Source organism: Phoca vitulina, unplaced genomic scaffold (genome assembly GCF_004348235.1).
Source record: "Phoca vitulina isolate PV1807 unplaced genomic scaffold, GSC_HSeal_1.0 scaffold60, whole genome shotgun sequence".
Lineage (NCBI taxonomy): Eukaryota > Metazoa > Chordata > Mammalia > Carnivora > Phocidae > Phoca > Phoca vitulina.
In genome coordinates this window covers 8,871,717-8,897,492 of record NW_022589763.1, presented here as the reverse complement: position 1 = coordinate 8,897,492, position 25,776 = coordinate 8,871,717, and the positions used below count along the sequence as shown (strand labels likewise).

Sequence of the window (25,776 nt, the reverse complement as noted above, 5' to 3'; positions counted from 1 at the left end):
CGAGTACACAGTCTACCTTGGAAAGTTCTCAAGTTGGACACGTTAGATTGACATTGAAATGAATGCAGACTTTGCTCTTAACCTTTTAGACTGTTGGTGCAAAGGAAGTTTTCCTTTGACTTTAGTCTTCTCTGTGTCTAAAATCTGCTTTTCCTTCATGGTTACCACGGCATTTTGGCCTTTCAAAGCTCCATTTTTATGAGGGGTTCCCCCATATTGCCATCATCACCGTAACTTACCAACTGACAAATTCCGCACTCTATTTTCCTTTTTAACGCTTGTTTCCCTTATTTGGGCAATTTCCATTAATCCAAATAATAAAGGACTAAATAACATTTCCCGAAACATTGTGATGTAATACATCTACGGGTACTGGTTAAAATGACAAATCGATCTTACATATATAAGCATATATATATTCATAGTCAAACATTCTATAACATTATGATCTATGTTCTATATTCTGAATTTACTGTTACAAGTTCATTTATCTTCTAATTGAGATGGTTAATGAGAAATAAAGCAAACCTATGCTTTTTCTTTCCAATTAAATCTCAATGTCATTGTTATTATAACCTATTAATTGTACCCTCCTCCATCTACTTTATCTGACCTGCTGAAAACCAAACTTTCATTTTATTTCTTCATTTAAAGCTTGTGGGAAAGGACCTTACTTCCATTTTTAATGTAAATTATATACTCATTTTATTCCCTTTAAAGATTCTTTTTTTTTTTTTTAAAGATTTTATTTATTTATTTGACAGAGAGATACACAGCGAGAGAAGGAACACAAGCAGGGGGAGTGGGAGAGGGAGAAGCAGGCTTCCCGCTAAACAGGGAGCCCAATGCGGGGCGCGATCCCAGGACCCTGGGATCATGACCTGAGCAGAAGGCAAATGCTTAACGCCTGAGCCACCCAGGCGCCCCTAAAGATTCTTCTTGAATTAATATTTCACTGTTAACATTGAGCAACAAGATTTAAATTCATTAGAAGAGCCTACATGTTGGCATTCCCATACTCTTGGGAATCAATGAGTTGATTCTAACAAATGCAGTTGAGGAGACACATGCCTCTCCCCTCCTAATGACCCTACTGGGGCCCTGTAGCTCCTTCCCTTCTTGAACATCCACCAGTTTATTCCACTGGGGCTGTTTGAAAGCTTCGACTAAAAGGCATCTACACTATGCATTCCATTCACCAGCTTGCAGTCGTAACCTAATGCTTGGCCCTTGCACAGGGTGTGTCCAACAGCTATACCTAATAATCATATTAAATTATACATTTGGCTAGAAATTTTGAGCTTGTATAGATTTGGATGTACTGCTTGCTTCTAAAACGCCTAGCTGAAAAATAAGAACAAAAGTTTGTGTTTTTTTTAAAGATTTTATTTATTTATTTGAGAGAGAGAGAGCACAAAAGAGGGAGAGGACGAACAGGGGGGAGGGGCAGAAGCAGACTCCCCACTGAGCAGGGAGCCCGATGCGGGGCTCTACCCCAGGACCCTGGGATCATGACCTGAGCTGAAAGCAGACGCTTAACTGGCTGAGCCACCCAGGCGCCTCTGAGTATAAGTTTTTTTTTAATTTATTAAACATTTTTTTTTAAACTAAGATTTTATACTAAGAAAGTTCTTCAAGTTCTTCAACAATTGCTAAGCTTAATAGGAGCTAGGCAACAAATGACCTAAGCATTAGAAATTGGGTTTCTATTCAAGAGAGGTCACGATAACCCCAAGGAAGGGTTAATGGCATCTGAGCACAGGACTGCTCATCTCAGTCTCAGGTCAAGTGAGCTGAGGATGGGATGGGATCTTCTAGGGAAATCTCAGTTAGTATTTCTTTGCCTCTAATAGGATCCTAATGACAGTAATTCCTCAGAAAATTATGACGAGTATTAGGAGTATTAAATATGATACTGCATGCTATGTGCTTAAATAGTACCTGACACATAGTAGACAGTCAATAAATAACTATAATAATAAATTATCTAATGTCTAATAATTATCTGATAAGTCATGTCGTTTCGGGGAAGAAATGAAACAAATGATCTTGAGGAGTGGAATTCACAAGCGAAAGACTGGAGTGAAAATGTCTAAGCTGCATCTAAAATATCAAGGCAGTTCACTGGGGGCTAAAAAGATGGTATAAGGAGGGAAACAGCCCAGGGCAGACTGATCCCCCGCAGCAGACTCGGCTTAGTTTACCCCCACAGCAATGTGCTGCTGCCCGAACCCAGAGGAACCGGCAGCCTCCTCCTCTAAAGTGGTAATCCTGAGACTCAGATATGGGGGCCTCCAGGGCTGTCCTCACTTTTTCTTTCCAGCTGCTTTGATTTTACTCACTTTAGTAAAGGCAGGGAGCCATCCAGAACACCAAAACTACTTTGCTACATGCGGAGGAAAAGCCCAGAGATACAAACTCCACACAGTAAATACAGAGATGCTTCTTGTTATATAAATTGTCATGATGAAGCTTGACTTTGTTTATCATATTCTTAAATGTCTACTTCTCTAGGTTTTACTCCAAGGCCAAAAGGCTCACACTGAGCTTCCATTATAAACTACGAAGTGGTCTCTGGCACTTACTAAGGGTATTCCAAAAGTTAGCTGATTTTTATCTTGAATAAATACTCATTGAACATCTACTGTATGGTAAGTACCATTTTAGCCAGACGCAAGTTTCCTTGACAAGTATAATATATGAAACTAACAGATAAGGAAGTACAATACTGTTTTTGATTTTTATCAGATCCATGTGTTAAAGGAACAAAGAAATTGCAGGTACTATATCGCCTTTGGGGAGCACTGGTGAGTGTTTCTGGAGAAGTTGATGTTCAGGTTGAGTCTTGCATGACAGACCATAGCGGGAGAAGGAGAAGAAAGAAAACCCAAAGAAGACCTTGTGATAAGACATAGAGCAGAATGGGGGTGCTTGGGTGGCTCAGTCAGTTGAGTGTCGACTCTTGGTTTCAGCTCGAGTTGTGAATTCGGGGTCGAAGGATCGAGCCCCACATCGGGCTCCATGCTCAGTGCAAAGCCTGCTTAGGATTCTTGCTCTCCCTTGTGCGCAAGCTGCGCACTCTCTCTCCCTCAAGTAAATAAAAAGATAAAGTCTTTTTTTATAAAAGTTTAAAAAAAAGCCATAGAGCAGAATATCTATGGTTTGGGGATAGCTGAAGCATGGGATGGTGTGGAGGGGTGGCAGGGAGAGGGAAAAGCAAGTTGTACCACATGATAAATGCTTCTACAGACTCTGCCAAGGAGTTTGGTTTTCATTTGGTGGCCAATGACAGGCCAGTTAAGGCTTTCAAGCAAAGAGAGACACGCTCAAACGTGTTTGTAGGACCAACACAGCACATGGGTGTGGGAGAGACTGTCGCCAAGACACCAGCCATGAGCCAGTTCTAATGAGTCAGGGAGGACATGGTAGTGTCTCAGTGATGATGATGACAGTTGGTGTGGAGAAGTGGGGACAGATTCGAGAGACCTTTAGGAGTCAGAATTGACAGAGCGTCCTAGCCACTGATTATGGCAGGTGAGGAAGATAAAGCAGTCAAGGACAACAGAGACTTCTAGTTAGGAAAACTGAGTGGACGAAACACTCCTACTCTGTCCATGGGGTACAGAAGAAGGGGCAGGAGGAAAAGGAATGCAAGGAGGTCCGTTGGAGACACAAAAAGGCGGAGCACCCTGCAGGACAGCGAGGCACAAGGCAGTGGAAATGCTCACATTTTCCTTGTGGCCCTGGAACCCATTCACGTGCTCTAAGCCAAACCTTGTCCCCTTTCCTTCCCGCCTCCAGAGCCTCCCAGGCGCTGCCATGGTTGTTCGGGGCACTGTGGCTGCCAGGTCTCGGTCCTGGAACGCTGTGCCTTCCTTCCGTCCTGTACTCCTTGGCATTTAGAGTGGAATCATCACCACACTGAAATCTTCATCAGCACCCCGGGGCCCATGTCAGGGAATCCGAACTCCTTGGCCTCTAAGATCTGAACCCCGCTTGGCTTTTCAGATGCATCTACCCCGATGCCCCCTTCCCAATCCTCCTGAGCCATCCTACCTGCCAGTCACTGCACCTGGGTCCTGTCTCACCTCTGCCCTTTGTTGTGTGTGTTTGTTTTCTCATTGCTTCCTTGAATTCGATACCCTGAGCTTTCATTTCTTTTTTAATTTTCAGGAAAAAATTTCTTAGTAATCTCTACACCCAACGTGGGCCTCGAACTTACAACCCCAAGATCAAGAGTCACATGCTCCACCAACTGGGCCAGCCAGGTGCCCCTTCATTTTTTTTTTTCACCTTTAAATATCTGTGCTATTGTCCCAGGTCTATCTCAATTACCTCCTTTGAGAAACCTTTCCTTCGTTTTGCTTTTGCTGTAGAGTCTCATAATTGACTTGTCGAATTTAATTACCTTAGATTCTTGCCTTGGCCTGCGTTCCGATAGCATTTTATTCACATTCTTACAGGCATCTATTGCCAACACGATTTACTCTTGTGTCCTACAACCTTGAAAGTTAGTGTAGGGCAGGGACTATATTTTGTTCGTTTTCCCATTTCTCATGGCCATGACCAATCCTAATCATATACTGGGAGTACTAAAAAGGTTGAGTGTTGGGATAGCAAGGTGTTTTGAATTAGATTGCATTTTTTGTCATTCCTAGCCAGAAAACAAAAACGACAACTTCCCAGATTGAATAGGAACAGGCTGGGCAGGTGGGTGGCCATATAGGCTTCTTCGGACTGGCAGGGGAACGGCCCTGGTAGGAGAGGACCTGAAAGGGGTGGGGGGAGTGCAGAAGGGGTTTGGTTAGGTGACTGGTCAGGAGGAAGCACACATGGCAAGGCCAAAACTCAAGAGCATGGCGCTACTAGAGAGATGGAGCCCAGAGGGCCACAGTATGTTGTATCTCTTCCACAGTATGTCGTATCTCCCACTATGTTTCCTTTTCACCTACAAAGCTCTGTTTACTCTCAAAGTTCCCTATTCCTTCCCATAATCCTCCCTTCTCTCCCACAATCCTCAAGTTCCTTCCTCCAATTCCCCGTTCAATCCCAAGATCCTCCATTGATCCCACAATCCTTTGTTCTCTCTCGCTACTCCCTCTCCCACAAGTCTCCATTCTTTCCCACAATTCCTTGTTTCTCCCACAATTCTATTCTCTCCCTCAGCTCCCCATTTTCTCCTACAATTATGTCCTTCAGTGTATATTTTTCTTGCCTGTCTATGAGGTTTCTGAAGTCTAAGTATTTCTTGAGTGTTTATCCTGCATATATATTAAACACCAGCAGTGTTCCCTTCACACACTATGCTCCACCAGGTGGTCACGCTTACCTGAGCTTTTTCCCTAAGTGCAAACCTCATCGCTCATCCCTGGACAATTCACTGATTCCCTTATGCCTTCCATACATGCTTATTGGCTGCCTCAGTGACTGTCCTTTTGTACACCAGGAATGAAGTGACAGAGATTGTGCCACTGGTCCAACCTGAGATAGGCAGCTTGTACTAGAATGCAAAACTAGTATAGCACTAAACACGGTGTTTAATTCAGATGACTTTTTTTCCGTAGCAAAACTTTCTTGGGAAAAGAATGTGTTGTTTTCCTTTGTTGGGCCAGCTCATCCTCACACCGTACCTCGAAAATAGAGATATTGTTGGTGGCTCTGATTTTCTCTGCAATGAAGCATTAAATGCTACTGTCACGTTAGTGGAAAGTTATTAATATTAATATTAATGCTAGTGCCCTTCCCTCTCATGTATTTTTCCTGGGAAATTTTGAGAAATACAGAGGGATAATGAAGACATGAACACCATTTAACGGGCAATATTTCCTCTAAAATAGAGATTTTCAACAAGGGATAATCATGACTGCCAGGGGACGTTTGGCAATGTCTAGAAATATCTTTAGCTGTCATAACTGGGAGAGGTGCATATTACTGGCATCAAGTGGGTAGAAGCCCGGGATGCTGCTCAAACAATATACAGGATAGTCACCACAACAAAGAATGATCCATCCCCAAATTTTAACCCAAATATCATTAAGGCTGGCTCTAAAGGAAAGGAGTTTTTTTTTAAGACTACAATTAATTCAACCTATTTAAACAATAAATATTTATTAAATGCCCAATAAGTACCTGACAAAGGTTGTGTCATGTGATCCTCACAAAAATTTTATGAGGTTATTACTGTTGTAAGAAACAGCTCTTTCTCAAAGGCAGACCGTACACACAGTGGCTAGAAGAGAAGGCTCCCATAAAAAAAAAAAAAAAATAGAAGAGACAGGCTCCCTCCACACAAACCAAATACCCCTTTCCTGATTGCTTGTCTAGAACTGGAAGAACCTAATGCAATTACACAATCCACTGACGTCACTCACAACCCCTATTCGGATTCCAATCTCACCAAAGTGGCCTTTTGATAATTTGGTTTCTCCTGTAGATTCTCGGTAAGGAAGCAGTGAGCAGGTCAAGCTGACATGAACCTCCATTTGACTCAAAAGTTCTCATTACACTTTGATAAATCTGGAAGTCTGACTATAAGTTAATTTATCACAAGCTCTCCTATGGAAGGACAGTACTGACATGAGAAAAATGAATATTCCAGTCTGTTTGAGAACTGTATTTCCTTCTCATGATTGATTCATATGTTAACATTTCAACAGAAGAAACATATATTTTAAATAGATATATATGTATGTGTGTGTGTGTGTGTATATATTTACATAAATAAATGAAATATGTAAATTTATACATTAAGTCTATAAAATTGACTAATAGGATTCCATCCGATTATCCTTCAGAGGCTAATTTATACTCAGTATGAGAACAAACTCTGATTCCCAAACTATACATCTGAAGACCAGTTCGTCCATCAGGGCTATCACCTGGCCTTCTGAATGTAGTTATTCATTTAATAGGGATAACTAGGCGGAGAGCCCTCCTCTAGTGGGAGAGGCTCCAACCTTATCAGTGACCTTTTAGAAATTAGACCAAAGACGTCTCTGAAAAGATCATACACCACATATTGAAATCCCCGTGATATATATACATGACATGTGAGGTAGCACCTTCGTTAAATAGACTTTAACTGCTACATACCAAACAGAAGAAAAACGCATTACAAAGGGGTATGTGGGGGGGGTGGGGGGGGTGGGGAGGGTGTGCATGCGCACACAAGTATGTGTGTGTTTACAGCTATGGGTTTATGGTCCTGTTTTCTAAAGTGTTTAATATTCATATAATGTTTCAAATACTTCCTTTGATGAGCAAAATTAATTACTTCGATCTCATGGTTCATTTTCTAACTCCTTTTGGACTTCGTATATATGTCCCTCGTTGGTGTACATCTCTTGCTGCCAGGAACAAACATTAGCTTTACAAACGGGCGTCTTACTTCATCATGTGGAGCAATAGTCTTGACACCTTATTCTAAGTGCCTTCAGAGTTCTAAGAACACCCATCAGAGCCACCTGGGCAGGCCAGGGGCCTTCCTGAACCCCACTAACAGCCTTCCTTGCAAAAGCACATCGGTACTATACCTTATTTCAAAAGCAGATTCTGACACGAGAAGAAAGAAGAAAGGGATTTACCAAATCCTGATGTAGACTATAAACTAGAGTTCAAAGGCCTCCGTCTCAAACTCTGTTTTCAGCACCTAATCACTACCTTAGACCAGTGAGTACCCAGGAAATATTTCCTGACTGAGGCATCTATTCTTTCTATACGTGTAATACACTGCTCTAAGGGCTCTTCTATTATTCTTGGTCAAAGATACCATTAATGAAAATGAAATTTATTGACATAAATAAAATATTTAATCAGCTTTATGTGTTGAAAAAGAGCGGAGTTTGTAAAATCATTCCTATGTTGAGTAATATATGATAGTATTCAACTGAAGGACAAAAGTAGAAATGTTTAATTCACAGCACAGTTGATACTAAAATGCTAAGTAAAATTTTAAAAACATTGCCACCTGAATTTTACAGCTGATTAATACTTAAAAATCACAACAGCTGACTTGGACTAAATTCAAGCAAAATTACCTAATATTCATTCCAAAGTCAGTGGCGTTGTCTTATGCAGTACAAGTCTGTCAATCTTAATTTATTAGTCTCTCTCGTTGTACAACAGTGGGCAACCACTGCAACAAGAATAATTTAAGGAAAGGCAATGAACAAATTAAATGTAGAAAGAATCCAGTGTTTCTGTAAGAATTAAAATGGACAGTGACACCGCAAGTGAATTAAAGTATAAGTCTTTCTGGCTATTTCAAAGAACGGAACAATTTGCATATTTATTCTCTGCTGTTGGGTTTCAAATTGTTCCCTCTCTCCAGGCAATGATGGACATTGCATAGCAATTTTAACACTGCAAATGGACTCCCCTGAGATAAATCTATTTGCCAGATCGGATCTATTTCTGCAACATAATTCTTAGTATTCTTTTCCCAAGCCCTGCTTTCCACAACTCTATACTCTTATTGTTAGCTGCTAACTTATCCTTCTAGCTGCAAAGTTCTGGAAGTACATATATGAATCAGCCACCAATATAGCTGAAATTATCCTAACAACAGACCAGTCACTAAACATTAACAATCTGCGGGGTGGTGGACAGAACAAAAATGCAGCCACAATTACAATCAAACGTCTATTTTAAAAATCCATATTCTATATTCATAGAAGAATATTAAAATGTGCACATGTGCCTGGGTAAATGTACCCATACATCAAAAGCCTTTATACTTGGATTAGTTTCATTGAAGAGATCCAACATTTGGCTCAGTTTTGTCAGTTAGGCTCCAATGTACTAAAATGACTGAGATCATTCACTATTTTCCCTAATGTCGGTCAGGAGACTTCACAACCTGGGAAACATGGTTTGAATAGAATAATGCAGATGGAAAAGTTGTCATTTAAATTGACATATTCAGTTTGAAAAACACTGAATCATGTATGATTAGACCCTGGTTCAAGTCTCATACCTCAATTTTTTTGAGTGTGATCATGAGCAGACCAGCTAATGACCTCACACTTTTATCCTCAACTACAAACGGGGATTGAAAAGAATTAGCTTCTGTTGTCCTAAATCTAAGTCACATAATGAACCCACAAGTGCTTCACACTGAAAAGAAATATATAAACACAGAACATTTAGTCTACCATTTTGTGGGCCAAGCACTGAATTCATTGTTAAAACACCATTAAACCAATAATCAAAATAGGAAATGTAGGGGCTAAGGGCAGGCCACCCCCAAAATGTGCCAAGGTGGGATGTTGATTCTTTCAAATAAAAGTTACAGAAGAAAACAACCAGGTGCAAGGACACTCAGACCCTCTTCCACCCCCCTGAAATCAGGAAAGAAACCTTCCCATATGAAAGGTACCCACCCTATACCAACAAGGAAAAAAATAATCCTCATCACCAGAAATAGCCAAGAAATCTGGAGAAAGGATCCTTGTACCTTTATGACTGATCTACTACCACAAAACAAATTCTGCTTAAAATCCCTCACTAATTAAAACTCCCAAATATCTGTTGCCTTTATCCTGTCAATTCCTCACAAATAACTTGTCTCTTTGTCTGATAAAGTATAAAAACTGCCTGCCTTGGTCATTTCTTTAGGTCTTAATTTCAATATTGGGCCTCGATACATGTGTAATAAATGTATTTTTTTTTTCCTCCTGTCTCATGTAAATTTAATGTTGAGATCAGCTGAAAGACCCCGGAAATACAGATCCCTATACAGTGACACTGCCCTAAGCCACCACCACCACCACCCAAAAATAGTAACTGATAACACTTGTCATTTACTATGGCCCAAGCAATGCTCTAAGCGCTTAGTACATATGCCCCCACAACACTTCCAGGTGGCAACTACCACTATTTTTATTTAACAAAGAAGCAAACTGACAACGTTAAAGGTTAAGTAACTGGCTCAAAGGTGTACAGCTGGCAGATTATTCACTGGGGAAGGTCATAACACAGCAAGAGACTCCAACATACCACACTGCAAGTCAGGGAGGGCCATAATGGAGCTCTGCGGAGGAGGAGACGCTTGATGATTTTCCATTTTCCAGCCAGAAATATAGGAGTGTAATGAGGTCCGTGTCCAGAAAAGGCCAACGGCTAAATGGCAAGAAGCCTCTTGGCATGGCTAAGAAAACTATGAGACATTCAGTGTGGCAAAAATACAGGAGACAAAGCACTGAGAACAGTAGGAGCGAGTGGGAGAGTGTGTGTCAAGGACGGAGTCTAGAGAGCCCCACCGGAACCAGTGAGCTAAGCGCAAGAAGAGACATCTGGGCACTGGGAGAATTTCACATGAGCACTTTCAGACCATTGACATTACACAAAGGCGCTCTGTGACCACAGTGAATCAAGACAGAAACAAGGGCTCTCTGGAATTATGTCTGTAAGCAGACAAAACAAGAACATTGTCCAAACCATAAAGATGGCCAAACATCACTAGTTTGTCTAGTAAGAGTGACTGCTGCTTCTTCACTAATTAATGTAAGCCTCCACTATTCTTTCTCCTCAGACCTCTGATTTCTAGATCCAGTTTGTTACTCCTACCTAGACTTTTAGAATTGCCCCTACTTCTGAAGCATCCAATCCAGAGCAAAGTCCTATTTCTTTGAACACTCCCCCAAATCCCCTAACACTAGCTGCAATCCTACAGTGCATCCTTCCTCATACTCTTACTCAGATGCCACACAGTTCCCCACAGTGTGCATTATCCCTCGATGCAGTGGGCAATAAATCCAACTTGTTCAACTGCAGGTGTATTCGTGGTGGTCAACATCTGGAAAGCATCTTTTTGCTATGCACAGACCTCTGTGTTTTTTATCCCTAGGCAACAGAGAGCAAAGAAGAGGTTTCCAGGCAGAGAAGTGAAATAAAATGTGTTGTTTAGGAAAGTCACTCTTACAGTAATGTGGCCATGAACTGAACTGGGAAGAAGCTGGTGGAATTAAGACTGAGTAGGAAACAATGATCCCTAGTAGAGATGATGAGGACAAGGAAAAGTCAATGAGTGCCATTAGGAGGAAAGGAGACTAAACTCACGACACATGTCCAAGGTAGAACTAAGAAGGGACCCGGGACAAAGAACCCAGCATGCAGATGGCTTTTAGAGCCCTCTCTGGAAACACTGTATTGACCAGGATGTCATGAGTAGTCTTGGCCAAAGGCTCTGGTGCTCCTACACCGGCAAGAAGTCATTGGGCTTGCAAAGTATTGATTTGAGCCCTCTCATGTGCTGAGGATTTTCTTCTGTTTTGCACTTACACCAACATTCAGTCCCATGAATGGTAGGCTTAGAAGCTATTGTGAGTCATGTCAGAAACAGCGCCTCATGTCCCTAAGTCCTCATGTAAAGCCACTCATCTCACTGTCTTGCACCCTGTATGCTCCAAATACGCCAAAAGACTAAAAAAGGCAAGGGCACCTGGGTGGCTCAGTCAGTTAAGCATCTGCCTTCAGCTCAGGTCATGATCCCAGGGTCTTGGGATCGAGTCCCTCGTTGGGCTCCCTGCTCATTGGGGAGCCAGTTTGTCCCTCTCCCCTTGCTCCTCCCCCTGTTCTTGGTCTCTCTCTCTCTGTCAAATAAATAAATAAAATCTTAAAAAAAAAAGAGGGGCGCCTGGGTGGCTCAGTCGTTAAGCGTCTGCCTTCGGCTCAGGTCATGATCCCGGGGTCCTGGGATCGAGTCCCAAATCAGGCTCCCTGCTCAGCAGGAAGCCTGCTTCTCCCTCTCCCACTCCCCCTGCTTGTGTTCCTGCTCTCACTGTCTCTCTCTGTCAAATAAATAAAATCTTTAAAAAAAAAAAAATAAAAAAGGCAAGACGAAAAAGCATCTAGAGTGGCACATTCCAACAGAATTTTCAGCAACGATGAAGACATTCTCACCAAATTGTTCAGCAAGATGGCCACTAGCTAAATGTTCACCTTAAGTATGGAGTTGTAGCTAGTGCAACAGAGGAACACAATTTTTATTTTATTTTTTTAAGTTTGTTTATTTTAATTTTTTAGTAATCTCTGCACCCAGCGTGGGGCTTGATCTCAAGACCATGAGACCAGGACGCCTGGGTGGCTCAGTCAGTTAAGCGCCTGCCTTCGGCTCAGGTCATGATCCCAGGGTCCTGGGACTGAGTCCTGCATTGGGCTCCCTGCTCAGCGGGGAGCCTGCTTCTCCCTCTGCCTGCCTCTCTCTAACAAATAAATAAAAAAAAATTAAAAAAAGACCATGAGACCAAGAGTTGCATGGTCTCCTGACCGAGCCAGCCAGGTACCCTAGGAACATAATTTTCAAATTTTATTTAGTGTTATATCATTTCAGTAGCTGCACGTGGGCTAGTAACTTTTATATTTGAGATCAGAATATAATGTAAACACAAAATGACTCAATTCCAATAATAAATAGAAAAAATGCAAGGCAAATGGGGGAAAAAATAAAAAAGCTTGTTTCAGATACTCTGAAAAAAATTAGAGTAAATAACAACACTAACATATTTTAAACCCTTTCTGGTGAGGCTGGCGTTTATTTATTTATTTTTTAAAGATTTTATTTTCTAACTAATCTCTATACCCAACATGGGGCTCAAACTTACAACCCTGAGGATCAAGAGTCGCACGCTCTACCGACTGGGCCAGCCAGGCGCTCCGAGGCTGGCATTTAAAAACTGGACTGAGGGCACCTGGCTGGCTCACTTGGGACATGCTTGGGGTTGTGGGTTTGAGGCCCATATTGTATACAGAGGTTACTTAAAAATAAAAAAATCTTGGGGCGCCTGGGTAGCTCAGTCGTTAAGTGTTTACCTTCGGCTCAGGTCATGATCCCAGGGTCCTGGGATCGAGCCCCGCATCGGGCTCCCTGTTTGGCGGGAAGCCTGCTTCTCCCTCTCCCACTCCCCCTGCTTGTGTTCCCTCTCTCACTGTGTCCCTCTCTGTCAAATAAATAAATAAAATCTTTAAAAATAAATAAATAAATAAATAAAATAAAACCCAGACTGAGGGCGCCTGGCTGGCTCACTCGGAACATGCTTGGGGTTGTGGGTTCGAGGCCCATATTGTATACAGAGATTACTTAAAAATAAAAAGATCTTGGGGCGCCTGGGTGGCTCAGTCGGTTAAGCGGCTGCCTTTGACTCAGGTTGCGATCCCGGGGTCCTGGGATCAAGCCCCACATTGGGCTCCTTGCTCAATGGGGAGCCTGTTTCTCCCTCTCCCGCTCCCCCTGCTTGTGTTCCCTAGCCTGCTGTGTCTTTCTCTGTCAAATAAATGAATAAAATCTTAAAAAAAAAAGTAAAAAAATAAACTAAAACAAAACTGAAGAAGAAATAGGAAGTGAGGTGAAGTGAAGACAAATCCAAGGAACAGAAACTTCATGGGTGTGAGACATGGAGGGGAATAAAGACGGAGAAAAAAAGGAAGAAGAAAGATAGTAAGGTATAAACCACTGCCTCTCTCCCACACAACTCCTTTACTCAGAAAACTAGGTAAATAAATGAATACAATATGGAAATCATCATCTTTTGAGCTCATCCTAGCACTGTGCTCTGTCAACTCCTCTCCCAACACACCTGCGGGGCAGGACCTATTATTAGCCCGATTTCATACACAGCCAGCGAGACACTGTTCTCTTGCCATCCGAGTAGGAAATTATGCATCATATTGGTTAACATCCATGCACCCATGCCTTCCTCAAGATTCACAGCCAAATCTGAGTATGTGTGAATAAAAATTTGTAATAAATAACAAAACAAATTATCAAAGCACGTTTTGCAAAAGGAGAAATAAATACTGTTTACTACTCAATTCAGTTAGAGAATAGCACTTTTCCAAGCCAAATGATAAAGTATAACATATTCACCCTAAGATCACAGCTCATTGATCACCAAGAGAAGGCTGGTCTGGAATGAACTGGAGATGCAATGTCTCGGCAGAGATAAATTCTAAAAGAATTGGGCCATAAGATTCGGTACAAAATTAAAATGGTACAATAAATTTAGAGAGTAGGAAGTGTAATTTCTCCAGTGCAATGAAGCTTTCACCTTTCTTCCACTGGGAACCACTGAAAACTCAAATTATCTATCTCTATAATATCGCTCAGCTAAGATCGGCACAACAAAACCCCAATCATTATGCCTGAAAACTAGCATTTATTAAAAAACAGTCTGGGTGGAGATATTTGTTACTTTAGTGAGAAATAGGTAAGATTTTCTTTCTTGGTTTTTAGTGCAAACTACTTTAAGCCACTCTACTTCTCTGGTTGATGATCATTAATAGTTTTGGAATACTATGTTGGATTGCCTAACCATAGCCAGGTCACTGTTAATCGGGCACTCTTCACTAGCAGTCAAACTATCCCCAACAATGCAATACTTATTACTTAGCAGTAAAATATTATCTTTCAGTCTATACCCTGATCTAAGCCTTTAGTGGCTCTTGAATCGATCCTTCTATATAATCTCTAACAAAACTTAAGTCATCCCCACATCTGTCCTAGAAGACTTGTATCAATCCAACAAACTTAGCACTTGGTTCAGTGCTTCTAAACCTTGATCCAAATTGAAAAATGGCATTTTTCTGTCTTAAAATCTTCCAGTGTCTCCCAACTGCCATCCAGGTAAAATCCAAACTCCTTGTCAGGCACTGAAAGTCCTCCATGATCAGGCCATTGATGGCCTCCAGCCAAGCCTCTTGCTGCAGTCATTCTGACAAGGCTCCTAATTGTGCCATGGTCACTTTTGTTTCCAATTCTTGGCATGAAATCTTCACCTGGCAGTCTGACCCTACCTCCAACCCCCACTGAGCATAACCCCTTCCTGGGCCTTGGGACTCACCTTTGTGACTAGTCCCACTAGAAAGGAAGTCTTCTAGACTAACTGGGACCTGGTTTAGCTGTCCCTCCTAAGGGCTCCTACTTCATACTATTTATTCTTCCTTTAACTTTACAATTGTGTATTTACTTTTCTTTTCCCAACCCCTCCACCCACCACACAATTATTTCCCGAAGGGCAAACATTTAGCCTTGCTTTGTTCATCACTGTAGCTCCAGCACGTACACAAGCCAAGAACATAACTGAAATTCTTTACATGAACAATATTGAATGAGTGTATGAATGGATGGATGCTCTTTCACATCCTGCCTCAACTGTGAATCAATAAAGATACCATATGGGACTGACCCAGCCTCCCAAGCGTTCATGACTTATGCAGACTCAAAGTTCCTGAAGACCAAGTATACTCCAGCTGTGAAATGTGGCAAATGGCCCTATTACTTTCATTTCTGCATTTGCTATAATGAAGAAAAAAAAAAAAAAAACAATGGACCATTTTTTTTTCATTCTTTAGAGGGCATCAAAATGTCATGCACTTGACTCTCTTAAATTTCCACATTCTTTAGCTTTCTGAACAGCTCACTATTGTCTACACAATGACAAATGAGGCCCCTAAAGTCTATCACAAGATCTAATTCTCCACTCAGTCTATGACCAATTTTTCAAGGCTATAACAATATTGACATCCCCATAAGGCACAAAAAGCAGAGGGTTCCGTGTGCACATTCCCACATTCTGGCAATCCCAAAATTGCAACATAATATGTGAAACTTTCTCAAAGCTTAAGTGCATGTTTCATAAATTTCATTAACGAGCCATAGAAATCATAGAGTTCAAAGTGATCTTCCAGATTGCCTAATTCAGTGCCACAAATTCAGGGCATATTGCACTGCCAATACCATTCACATCATTGCAGGGGTCGTGCTCCCATTATATATGACAAAATTGGGCTGCACTTAGAGTGCATAATTTTATATATACTGGGAGGGTTCAGGATTAGAGGAAAAGGATAGCAAGATCTTTTCACCGAAACCAAAATCCTTCCAGAATGCAAATAATCACCCCAAAATTCATCTGTCAAGTATAGTTAAGTGTCTGCATATCTGTGCCTGTTACCTTCACCTACTTTGTCTTCTTTAGGAGGCACTGGCGTGTATAAAAAAGGTATTTTGCTCATTTAAATGGAAAGATCCATCAATGAAGAAGTGGGCTATTACTCCCTGCTGACACTGGATGTAGTGAAAATGGGATGTGTCACGACATACTCGAGTAACAGGGAAATTTCATGCATGCTGATCTATTTACTCCACTATGGGGTGTAACACCCAAACCAGGAAATTTCCTCTGTCAGACCCATCTGTCCACAGAATTTCCCTAAATTTGAGTATATGTAGTGGGTTACAGGAGATTTATCATTTGGTAAGTGCAACCCATGTGCATTTAGTCCTGAGACATGCCTGGCATGTCTGCCGCTGAGTGCTGGACTTCTAGAAGAAATGTATCAGAAGAAAATTCTTCTGAGAAGAGAAATAAAAAGCAAGAGAGTATTAAATGTTCCTCCATAATCTTTCTCCAGAGTTTGATTAGAGGATTCCTTGCTTAAAATATTTGGGTCAACAACAGCCTGAAGAACGCACTTAACATTTAGAACTCCAGACTGGCCCTTTCTGTCCCGGCTTACTTCACTCTATAATCTCCAACTTGCCCACCCCTTCTCTCCTGTCCTCACCTGTATGAGCCACCTCAGCTGCACACACAAACACACATCAAATTCCTTGCCTCGGTTTCCTCAAACATATCCTACACACCACTACATGTTTGCTCATCTCATTCTTTTTGCTCTTAAGCTCGTCCACTACATCTCAGAACATAAAATGGCAAATACCAGGCCCAGATTTTCCCAGATGATTCTGATACTCATTCCTACCTCACCATAAGAAGCACTGATCTAAAATAATCCATTGTTACCCATCGTTACATTTGATGAAATCCTCCCTGTTCCTTGGGAACAAGATGGAGCCATGTGTGTTAGAAGAAGTACTAAAGATTTCTATCTGAATGAGTGGCCAAGCTCAAAGGGCACTGAACAATGATTAGGCCTTCCTTCACCTACCTAGGCAGAACCCTGGAATGGAAAGTCAAATACTACCCCCACCCCCATTCAGGACTTCTACTACCAACTTGAATGTGGATGTAAATAGAAACCTGATCAAACTTAGAGAGTGGGTGAAAAGGTAGGAGAGCTGAATAATACATTTGTCAAAGGTCAAGCTTGAAATAATAATAGTAAGCACCTTATTTACCACCTACTGTATGCCGGGAAGACTTTTAAATACTTTACATAAATTCACTTCTACAGTCCTCCCAACAACCCTAGGATATAAGTCATCTGATTTTCGCCATCTTACAGATAAGAACACTGAGGCCAAGAGAAATTTTAAAGATTACCGAGTTCACAAAGCTCGGGAGGAAGCAGAGACAAAATGAGAAAACAGGCTGTCTAGAGAGGTCCATGTTCTTAACCTCTTCACTAAGCTACCTTTAAGGATTTTGACAGCTGGAAAGGACAGGAGAAAATGCTACACAGAGAGATGCAAGGTCCTGCACACGTGCGTGGGATACATCTTCACAGGCAGGCGCGGGACAGGGACCCTAAGGGGAACATGAATCCTCATGGGCTAAGAGTGCTGTAAATCCAGGCTCCACCCTGGCAGAGTATGCAGCTACTTCCGCTTTCCTAAGCCCCGCCTCCAAATCTTTGGGAAAGGATATTTTTGTCTGCAATCCAGGTCTTACCTGCTGCAAACACCTCTCCCCTGCCCTGGTTTAAGTTACAAAAGGAATGCTTCTTGTCACAAGGGGCAACCGAACCAGTCACTATCCAGGGAACATAGAGAGTCTGAGGGGACAAGAAGGGGAGCGGGGGCACAGTAAGGTAATCTGTCTAGCCTCCGGGGTACCTTACAGAAGGAATGTTTTATATAAACGAAGATTCCAAACTGGGGGTGCCTACTGCAGAGGGAGTTAGTGAACACAAGTAGCAGTTCATTAGTTTGTCTGAAGGCCCATATTCTATTTCCTGAGCTATGTATACATCAAAGGCCAGTAATAATTTGTTTCTAAGGACACCTGGGTGGCTAAGTCGGTTAAGCCTCCAACTCCTGATTTCGGCTCAGGTCATGATCTCGGGGTCGTGGAATCGAGCCCCATGTCGGGCTCCCTGCTCATTGGGAAGCCTGCTTCTCTCTCTCCCCTCTGCTCATGCTCTCTCTCTCTCCAATAAATAAATAAAATCTTCTAAAAAAATTATTTCCATTCAAACAGATTTTTCAGAATTTCTTAAATTTATGTTCTAGGGACCCAAGGCCATTTTCCTTATATCAGGAACAAGAGTCCTAAAAACACACAAATATTCTATGTGAGCTTATGGGCCTGCCTGGGGTGTTATTCATTGTTTCTTTGTGTCAGGCTGGTAAACGGATGTGAGAACAAATACTAGCAATGAAAAAAGAAATCGTTCACATACTTACAGAGGAATCCAGTGTATCTTATATGTTAATTAGTTACTTAGGCAACTGAAACTCTGAAAACTCAATTGAAATAAAATGTTTACTAGAGAAAATGACAGTCCCACTAAAATCTCATTAATTAAGAGCCCATCCATTTAGCATGTATCACCGTTTGACCCTGCCTCAGCTGAAATGTATCTCTGCACTATGAAGCTTGTGTTCATCAGTTCGAGGGCACAAATGAGATTTCCAAAGACGAGCTTAATTTGGCCATGAGAACAAAATGATCTCAAGGACTTGAAAAGCACTCACTTAGAAATAACGACAGAATTGACTGCAAATCATTCCTATCTTTTCATTAAACAGGCATGCCTACTTGGTTTTCTACTTGGCCTCCTCCCTGAAACGCTGGATCCTCACAGCAACAGATGGAACTTTGCAAGAACAGTGTAGACACTAGCAGAAACAAGACTGGGTAGCCTGAGGTTTCTTCTCTGCAGGGTCTGGGACTTAAGAGTTTGCTCCTAGAAAACCACAACGCCAATCATCTTAAACAAGTTTTTAATACAATTCGTAGATCAGTACGGTCCAATACAACTTTCTACTCTGATGGGAATGCTCTATATCTGCACTGTCCAATAGGTAGCCCCCAGCCACAGTTAAAATGTGCCAGTGTAGGGCGGCGGCTGGGTGTCAGTTGATTAATCCTCCAACTCTTGGTTTCTGCTCAGGTCGTGATCTCAGGGTCATGAGATCGAGCCCCATGTCAGGCTCCAAGCTCAGTACTGAGTCTGCTTGGGTTTCTCTCTCCCTCTCTCTTAAATAAACAAACAAATAAATAAATAAAGTGACAGTGTAGCTGAGGATCCGAGTCTTTAATTATATTCAATTTTAATTAAATTTAAAAGTTCAATAGCCACATGTGGCTATTGGCTCCGTATTGGACAGTGCAGGTATAGACACTGAACAATTTGAAGATTTCTGGGCTTCCTCACTGGACACTTGTCCTGACAATGGGCACCCATTTGCCCTGTGGTACTTCAGCACAGTTTGTCTGGCTAACTGGTCAAGCCAAGAATAAGCTGATGGAAGCCCTAGAGGTAGCTCCAGCATGATTAAGCCCCTCCCCTCATAGATGGTTCTAACTTACTTTAGTTTTGCAGATGACAAATTGCTGCTGTTATCCTATCACTTTATGAGAGTTCTTCTGAGCTTCTCCAAGGCCAGACTCAGGATAGTTCAAATGCCCATAAAGCCTTCAAAATAGTACAGCTGGATTTGCATGAAGCTAGTTTTTGCTCCAGGCTTTGGTTTCAGTTGCCATGTGCCACATGATACTTTCCAGGGACCCAAGGCCATTTTCCTTTTGCCTTTGTGCACCCCTTAATCCATAAAAAAATATTAAAAACTACATTGTACAACTGTATTGGTAGAAAGATTTCAAATATATTAATATCATATACTCAAATATTTTCTTTGACCTAAAAGTTCAATTTTTTCTTTACTGTCTAAAAGAATTCAAAATACAATGGTCCTTTAGCCCTGTGCCTGATGGGGAAGCTGGCCCTGCCTTCCTGTCGTGATCCCTTGCCAGGGCCTGGGCCTCCAGTTTTCAAAGATCTGTGACTTCCTGAGGGCCTTTGGCAGGTGAAAAGTCTGTGGGTCAGGGAAAGGGTGAGGGCCTCGCAATGCAGGAACCATCACACACAGTTAGCCTGGGCATAAATTCCATATTGGTGACATCTGAGTTCATTTGCTTTCAAAATTCTTGTACGAACAATGAAAGGACAGCCTAGAGAGATCCCTCAGGCTTCTTCATTTGTGATGGCATCTATATCAACAGTCCATTAACAACTGCTTCCTAGGTAACAGGATGTCTACTAATCAAACTACAGAACTGGCTGGTATATACAGGGTGAGTAGGGAGAGAATCTCAGATCAACATCATATAGGCTTTGGAATCTCATTAACTTAGATTTAAATCCTGGGTCTACTGCTAACACTGACCTTGGGAATGTTAATTAATATCTTTGAATCCCAATTTTCAAATGACTCACTGAAATAAAGTAATATCTACCGGACCAGATTGTGATGACAATTAAATAAGATAATCATCTGCAAAGCACAATTTCTTTCATGAAATAAATCCCACTACTAATATTAAAATTAACAAAAATGACAAAAAGTTTGCTGGACTGGAGGGATTTTTTTTTTTTTAAATAAAGATTCAAAGGGTTTGGAATTCGTAGCTTTGAAAACTTAATTCGTGTTGATCATGGCAGATCCCTATTTCTTTTTTTAATCTAGTTCTTTGGGAGATGAAATTCCATAAGAAAAGAAATTGTACTTCAGCCTAACATTCTGTGGAACTTTCTTATTTTATTTTGTCCTACTTTAATTCCAGTATGATTAACATGAAGTGAAATACCAGCTTCAGGTGTACAATATAGTGATTCAACACATCCATTCATCCCCTGTGCTCATCATGATAGATGCAGTCCTTCATAGCCATCACCTACCTCACCCACCCACCCACCCACTGTGGAACTTGCTACAGAGAATGGGAAAAGGGAAAGTTATTCTCCTGTCTCTGGAACTTCCCTGCCACCTGGGGTGGGTGGTCAGCACTCACCACTGGAAACAAAGCAGAGGCTTGCGTTTTGTTTTCCTTGGTTCTTCTTCCTTTATCATCCTTGGGGCTTCTTTTACTCTCCTCCAGGAAATGGAAGACAGAAGCAAAGGAAAAACATTGGTATAAGCTCAGACAGGATCCTCAGGAAGCAGTATGAGGGCAGGCCTCGGGTGCCTCCGGAAAGGAACTAGTCAGGCCCGCCAGAATCAGGGGGACAGGCAGCACTGCCACACAGCGGGACTCTGGTGAGGGTGGGGTCGGCAGCCCCGCAGGTCGGCTATCTGGGTCTCCAATTTGCAGGTGACCAGACTGAATGGTAGAGAAAGGTTAGCTGGTCTTAAGTCATGGGTAGTGAGTGGGAAGGCTAGCACCTGGGAAGGGAAGACTGTCCGAGGACACCAAACTCCGGAGGTGGCCAGCATGGAGGCCCTCTCAGTAGCCTGGCGGTGCTGCTCCCCCGAGGGTACTGGGGCTTCAAGGTATGTGAACAGTTAACATCTTTACGCTTATTATGGCTCAGATGAAGTAAACTGACTTTTTCTGTGGATTAACACTCTTTGTTAAATAGTAGGCCACAAATGTTTACCAGGAGGGGGAGGTCTGGCTCCCAGGGATGGCATAGGTGTTCTTTCAGGTTCCAGATGGCGGCTCAAGTCCAAGGAACTGAACCTGAAATCCATCCCCCCCACCTTCCCTGACCAGTGTTGCCAGCAAATAACCTGGGTCTTCACAACACAGCCACCTCTGATTCAACATTTATACTAGAGAGGTGTTCCTTTGGACAGCTCTTTTTCTCTCATACGCTTGGTTTTATTATCTTTTTTTTTTATAGCAGCTTTACTAAATATGAAGCACTGGCAGCAAAAGCTTAGACTAGAAACCTGAACCAATTAAGTCTATTTTTTTAAAAAGATTTTATTTCCTTGAGAGAGATAGCAAGTGAGCACCAGCTGGGGAGGGGCAGAGGGAGAGGGAGAAGCAGACTCCCCGCTGAGCACAGAGCTGGATCCCAGGACCCTGAGATCAGGACCTGAGCCAAAGTCTGATGCTTCACCGACTGAGTCACCCAGGCACCCCATTTAAAGCAATTTTTGCCCCAAGGTTGTGTGCTAGTGTGCCTGAGATTCAAGGGTGGGTGTGTATGAATGTGTGTACTAAATAACAAGCCAACGGTGTGCCCCGTGCACAGGATATTTTACATTTGTAACCTCTGTTAATCTTCCTTACAACCCTACAAGGTGAGTCATGTGATTATCCTCATTTCATAAGAAGGGAACCGAGGCACAGAGGGGACCTGGGTCCCCTGCCAGCAAGAGATCGAGTAGGGATTTGAGCCCAGGCAGTCTGGTTCCATTCAGAGTCTGTGTCTCGGTCATTGTGCTCTTCAGCTGGACCCGCCAGCCTGCACAGAGAAGCATGCCATCTCTGCACCCGGGAACCTCTTGGAGCAAAGGGGAATGAGGATGGTGCATTCCCCAGGATGTCAAGGTGTGGAGTGATGAAATCCCCCGGTATGTTGAACCAGGCCTGGGGAGAGCCAGGACCTCACATGGAAGCGAAAAGGATTGAGAAATGGAACCCTTTTTTTCAGAGGAGATGCAAAGGCAAGGTCCAAAGGACCTTGCCAGCAGTGGCTTGAGAGGAACCTATGAGGAATGGCTAACATGCATGAGCCCACACAAGATGCTCTTAAAGAAACAGAGACCCAGACCACGCTCTTTGAAAGACTAGAAAAACCACTGTACTACCTGAAAACAAATAGCCTTCTATGCTTGGAAAAGGACAGCTCAAGCAGCCCACGAGCACCCAGGCCAGCAGGGAGGTGGCAGATGCTGCGCTGCCATGAACCAGAGGAGGCCAAGATGGCGGCAGGGCGGGGGCCGCACAAGTGATGGCGAGGGGAAGGTTAGGTCCACCAAGAATACTGGATCCATCCCTGGGTACTGCTGGGAAGACAAGGGATGGGATAGACAGGTCTTGGAACTCTCAGTAGTATACTGGAGGCACTCAGAACCCAAGACCAATGTGTATGCGATGGCAAAGATTTGGTGAAAAAACACTTGATCTGTGAGATGGTTCCAGGAAGCTCTGATATAAAGAGCAGGGACGTGAAAGGGAAGTCAAGGAGAGGAGTGTTGATCACAAGTGAGTGCTGTGGGTGACTGGAGCTCAGTCCTGATGGGCACCCCTGGGAGACACTTTAGAACATGCTTCAGAGTGGTTCCACCTGAGGAGGGAGGAGCTGGGGTATTCACCCTCCAAGTCCCAAAGGTCATTGGCTGAGGGCTGCTCCCAGAAATGTCAACCCCCTATAGCACTTTTGACTTGCCCCAAGGAAGAGCAAAACAGAGTTTTCACGCAGTGAATCCCAGGTGCTGCCAACAGGGAGCTCTCAGCACGTGCAGGGACAGGGAATATGCAGGGTTTTCTTGCAGGGCCCTGAAAGCATTTGCTATACCACGTTATAGAAGTAATATGAAAAATCAGGGCAGCGTAAAGCCACCTTGTAGCTTTGCCTTCCCACCTGTGCTCCAATCAGAGGTATCTTCCCTATCTCCTTATTTTCCCCTTAGGAGTTAAGCTGCAGGCTAGATGAATTGATGGGCTGTTTTTTCGCTTTTAGAATTAGATTTGGAAATGATGCCTGTGACTTTTTCTCCCTGGCTGCATGTGGACAAAGCTTTTCAGATTGAACGGGCTTAATAAATGAGTGATGGCTGGAATCTGCTTTGCCAGGATCAAAACAAATGGGAAGCCAGTTGGGAAAAGAATATATTCAGAGAACAGGTGGCTAGAAGCATTTGTGACCAGAAGTAGCAGCTGAAATGGGTGAAAATCCAGCAAGAGCTGGAAAAAAACAATCATACAATCATTCCCGGGTGTTTCCTGTCAGAAAATAAACTTGGTACTTCTTTGGACTTGGGAGGTGGGGGAGGGCTGTTTTCTGTTAGTATTAACCGCTAAATTTTAGGTGGGGTCATTTTTATTAAGGAAAGGCACTACCTTCCTGGAAAAAAAAGGACCCTTCTGAGACTTGAGACTTGAGACCTAAGCAGAGCCCCCATTGAGATTTATAACTGGAGAATAAACAGTGAGATTCTATGTTTCACACAGAGGGCTAACTTTGGGGACATTTATTCAGTTATTTCTTGCAATTCCTAATACTAGCTATATCAGCCAAAAGTAAGACCAATCAGAATGTGAAATGCCATACTAAAAACTCAGAAATCACCTTCTTTGAAACCTTAGTCTAAAGCTTTCTGTGTTGTTCAGTATGGTAGCAACAGCCCCAGATGGCTATTGAGCTCTTATAAGGTGGAGAGTCTGATCAGAGATGTGCCCTAAGTGTACAATTACAAAAACTTAATTAAAAACAAACAAACAAACAAAACAGGGATGCCTGGGTGGCTTAGCTGGTTAAGCGACTGCCTTCGGCTCAGGTCATGTTCCTAAGGTCCTGGGATCAAGTCCCGCATCGGGCTCCCTGCTCAGCGAGGAGCCTGCTTCTCCCTCTGCCACTTCCCCTGCTTGTGCTCAATCTGTCTGTCTCTCTGATTAAAAAATAAAAAAATAAAAAAGTATACTTTAAAAAATAATAAATAAAAAAATTTTAAAAAACAGTAAAATGTCTTAATGATACTTTTTATATTGATTACACATTGAAATGATCATGCTCTAGATCTAGTGGGTTAAGTCAAATATGTTATTAAAATTAATTTCGCCATTTTTAACTTTTTTTAATATGACTACTGGGAAATTTTTAATTTCTTATGTGTCTCATTTCTATCGGATAGTGTTACTTTGTGTCAAAAAAAACCAAAAAATGATCAAACAAATAACTGATATTTTAGCTAACCATCAGTTTGATCTTATTCCTTTCTACCTCTACCATGGTATAGGGAGAGGAAAAGTTTTTGTGAATCAAGTTATAGGGCTGGAGGGGCACCTGGCTGGCTCAGTCAGTAGAGTATGTGACTCTTGATCTCAGGGTCCTGAGCTCAAGCCCCACATACGGCATAGAACTAACTTTTAAAAAGAAAAAAAGTTATACAGCTAGAGATCTTGACCCATAACGTCTTGGTGGCAAGAAGGAAAAATTGTCCATCTAGAGACCAAGGTTGACTCCCCAGTTTACTCTGTGGTCTTGACAAGTCACTGCCCCTCCTGGGCCCAAGTTTATTCATCAGTTAAGTCAAGAGGTTGAACTAAACTGACCTCCAAATCATCTGAAAACCATCAATTAATCTTCCTCAAAGGTCCTAGTCACTTCCAATTCCATCTTCTTCATGAGCTTCCCATTACCCATTCAACCAAAGGACAATTCCATCCAGCCCTGCTGGCTGTCTAGGGAGGGGACTCCTTTCCTGCTTCTGCTCTCTGTTCCCCGCGCTTTTTTTTTCCCACCTATTTATTTATTTATTTTATTATGTTATGTTAATCACCATACATTACATCATTAGTTTTTGATGCAGTGTTCCATGATTCATTGTTTGCGCATAACACCCAGTGCTCCATGCAGAACGTGCCCTCTTTAATACCCATCACCAGGCTAACACATCCCCCCACCCCCCTCCCCTCTAGAACCCTCAGTTTGTTTTTCAGAGTCCATAGTCTCTCATGTTTCGTCTCCCCCTCCGATATAACCCCCCTTCATTTTTGCCCTCCTGCTATCTTCTTCTTTTTTTTTTTTAACATATAATATATTATTTGTTTCAGAGGTACAGGTCTGCGATTCAACAGTCTTACACAATTCACAGCGCTCACCATAGCACATACCCTCCCCAATGTCTATCACCCAGCC

The 25,776-nt window shown here is 42.3% G+C and overlaps 1 protein-coding gene across 5 annotated transcripts in view; it reads right to left on the bottom strand.

The window, feature by feature from the left end:
• Positions 1-25,776, bottom strand: part of FRMPD4 (FERM and PDZ domain containing 4) — an 836,952-nt gene that overhangs the window by 382,022 nt on the left and 429,154 nt on the right. Inside the window, exon 1 of one of the 5 annotated variants that reach the window (XM_032391206.1) lies at positions 20,976-21,925. The exons of the other annotated variants lie outside the window; for them this stretch is intronic. Coding sequence (XP_032247097.1) covers positions 20,976-21,034 — 59 coding nt within the window. The 5' untranslated portion in view covers positions 21,035-21,925. Of the gene's footprint in view, positions 1-20,975; positions 21,926-25,776 lie in introns of those variants that run through there. 5 annotated transcript variants of the gene reach the window in all.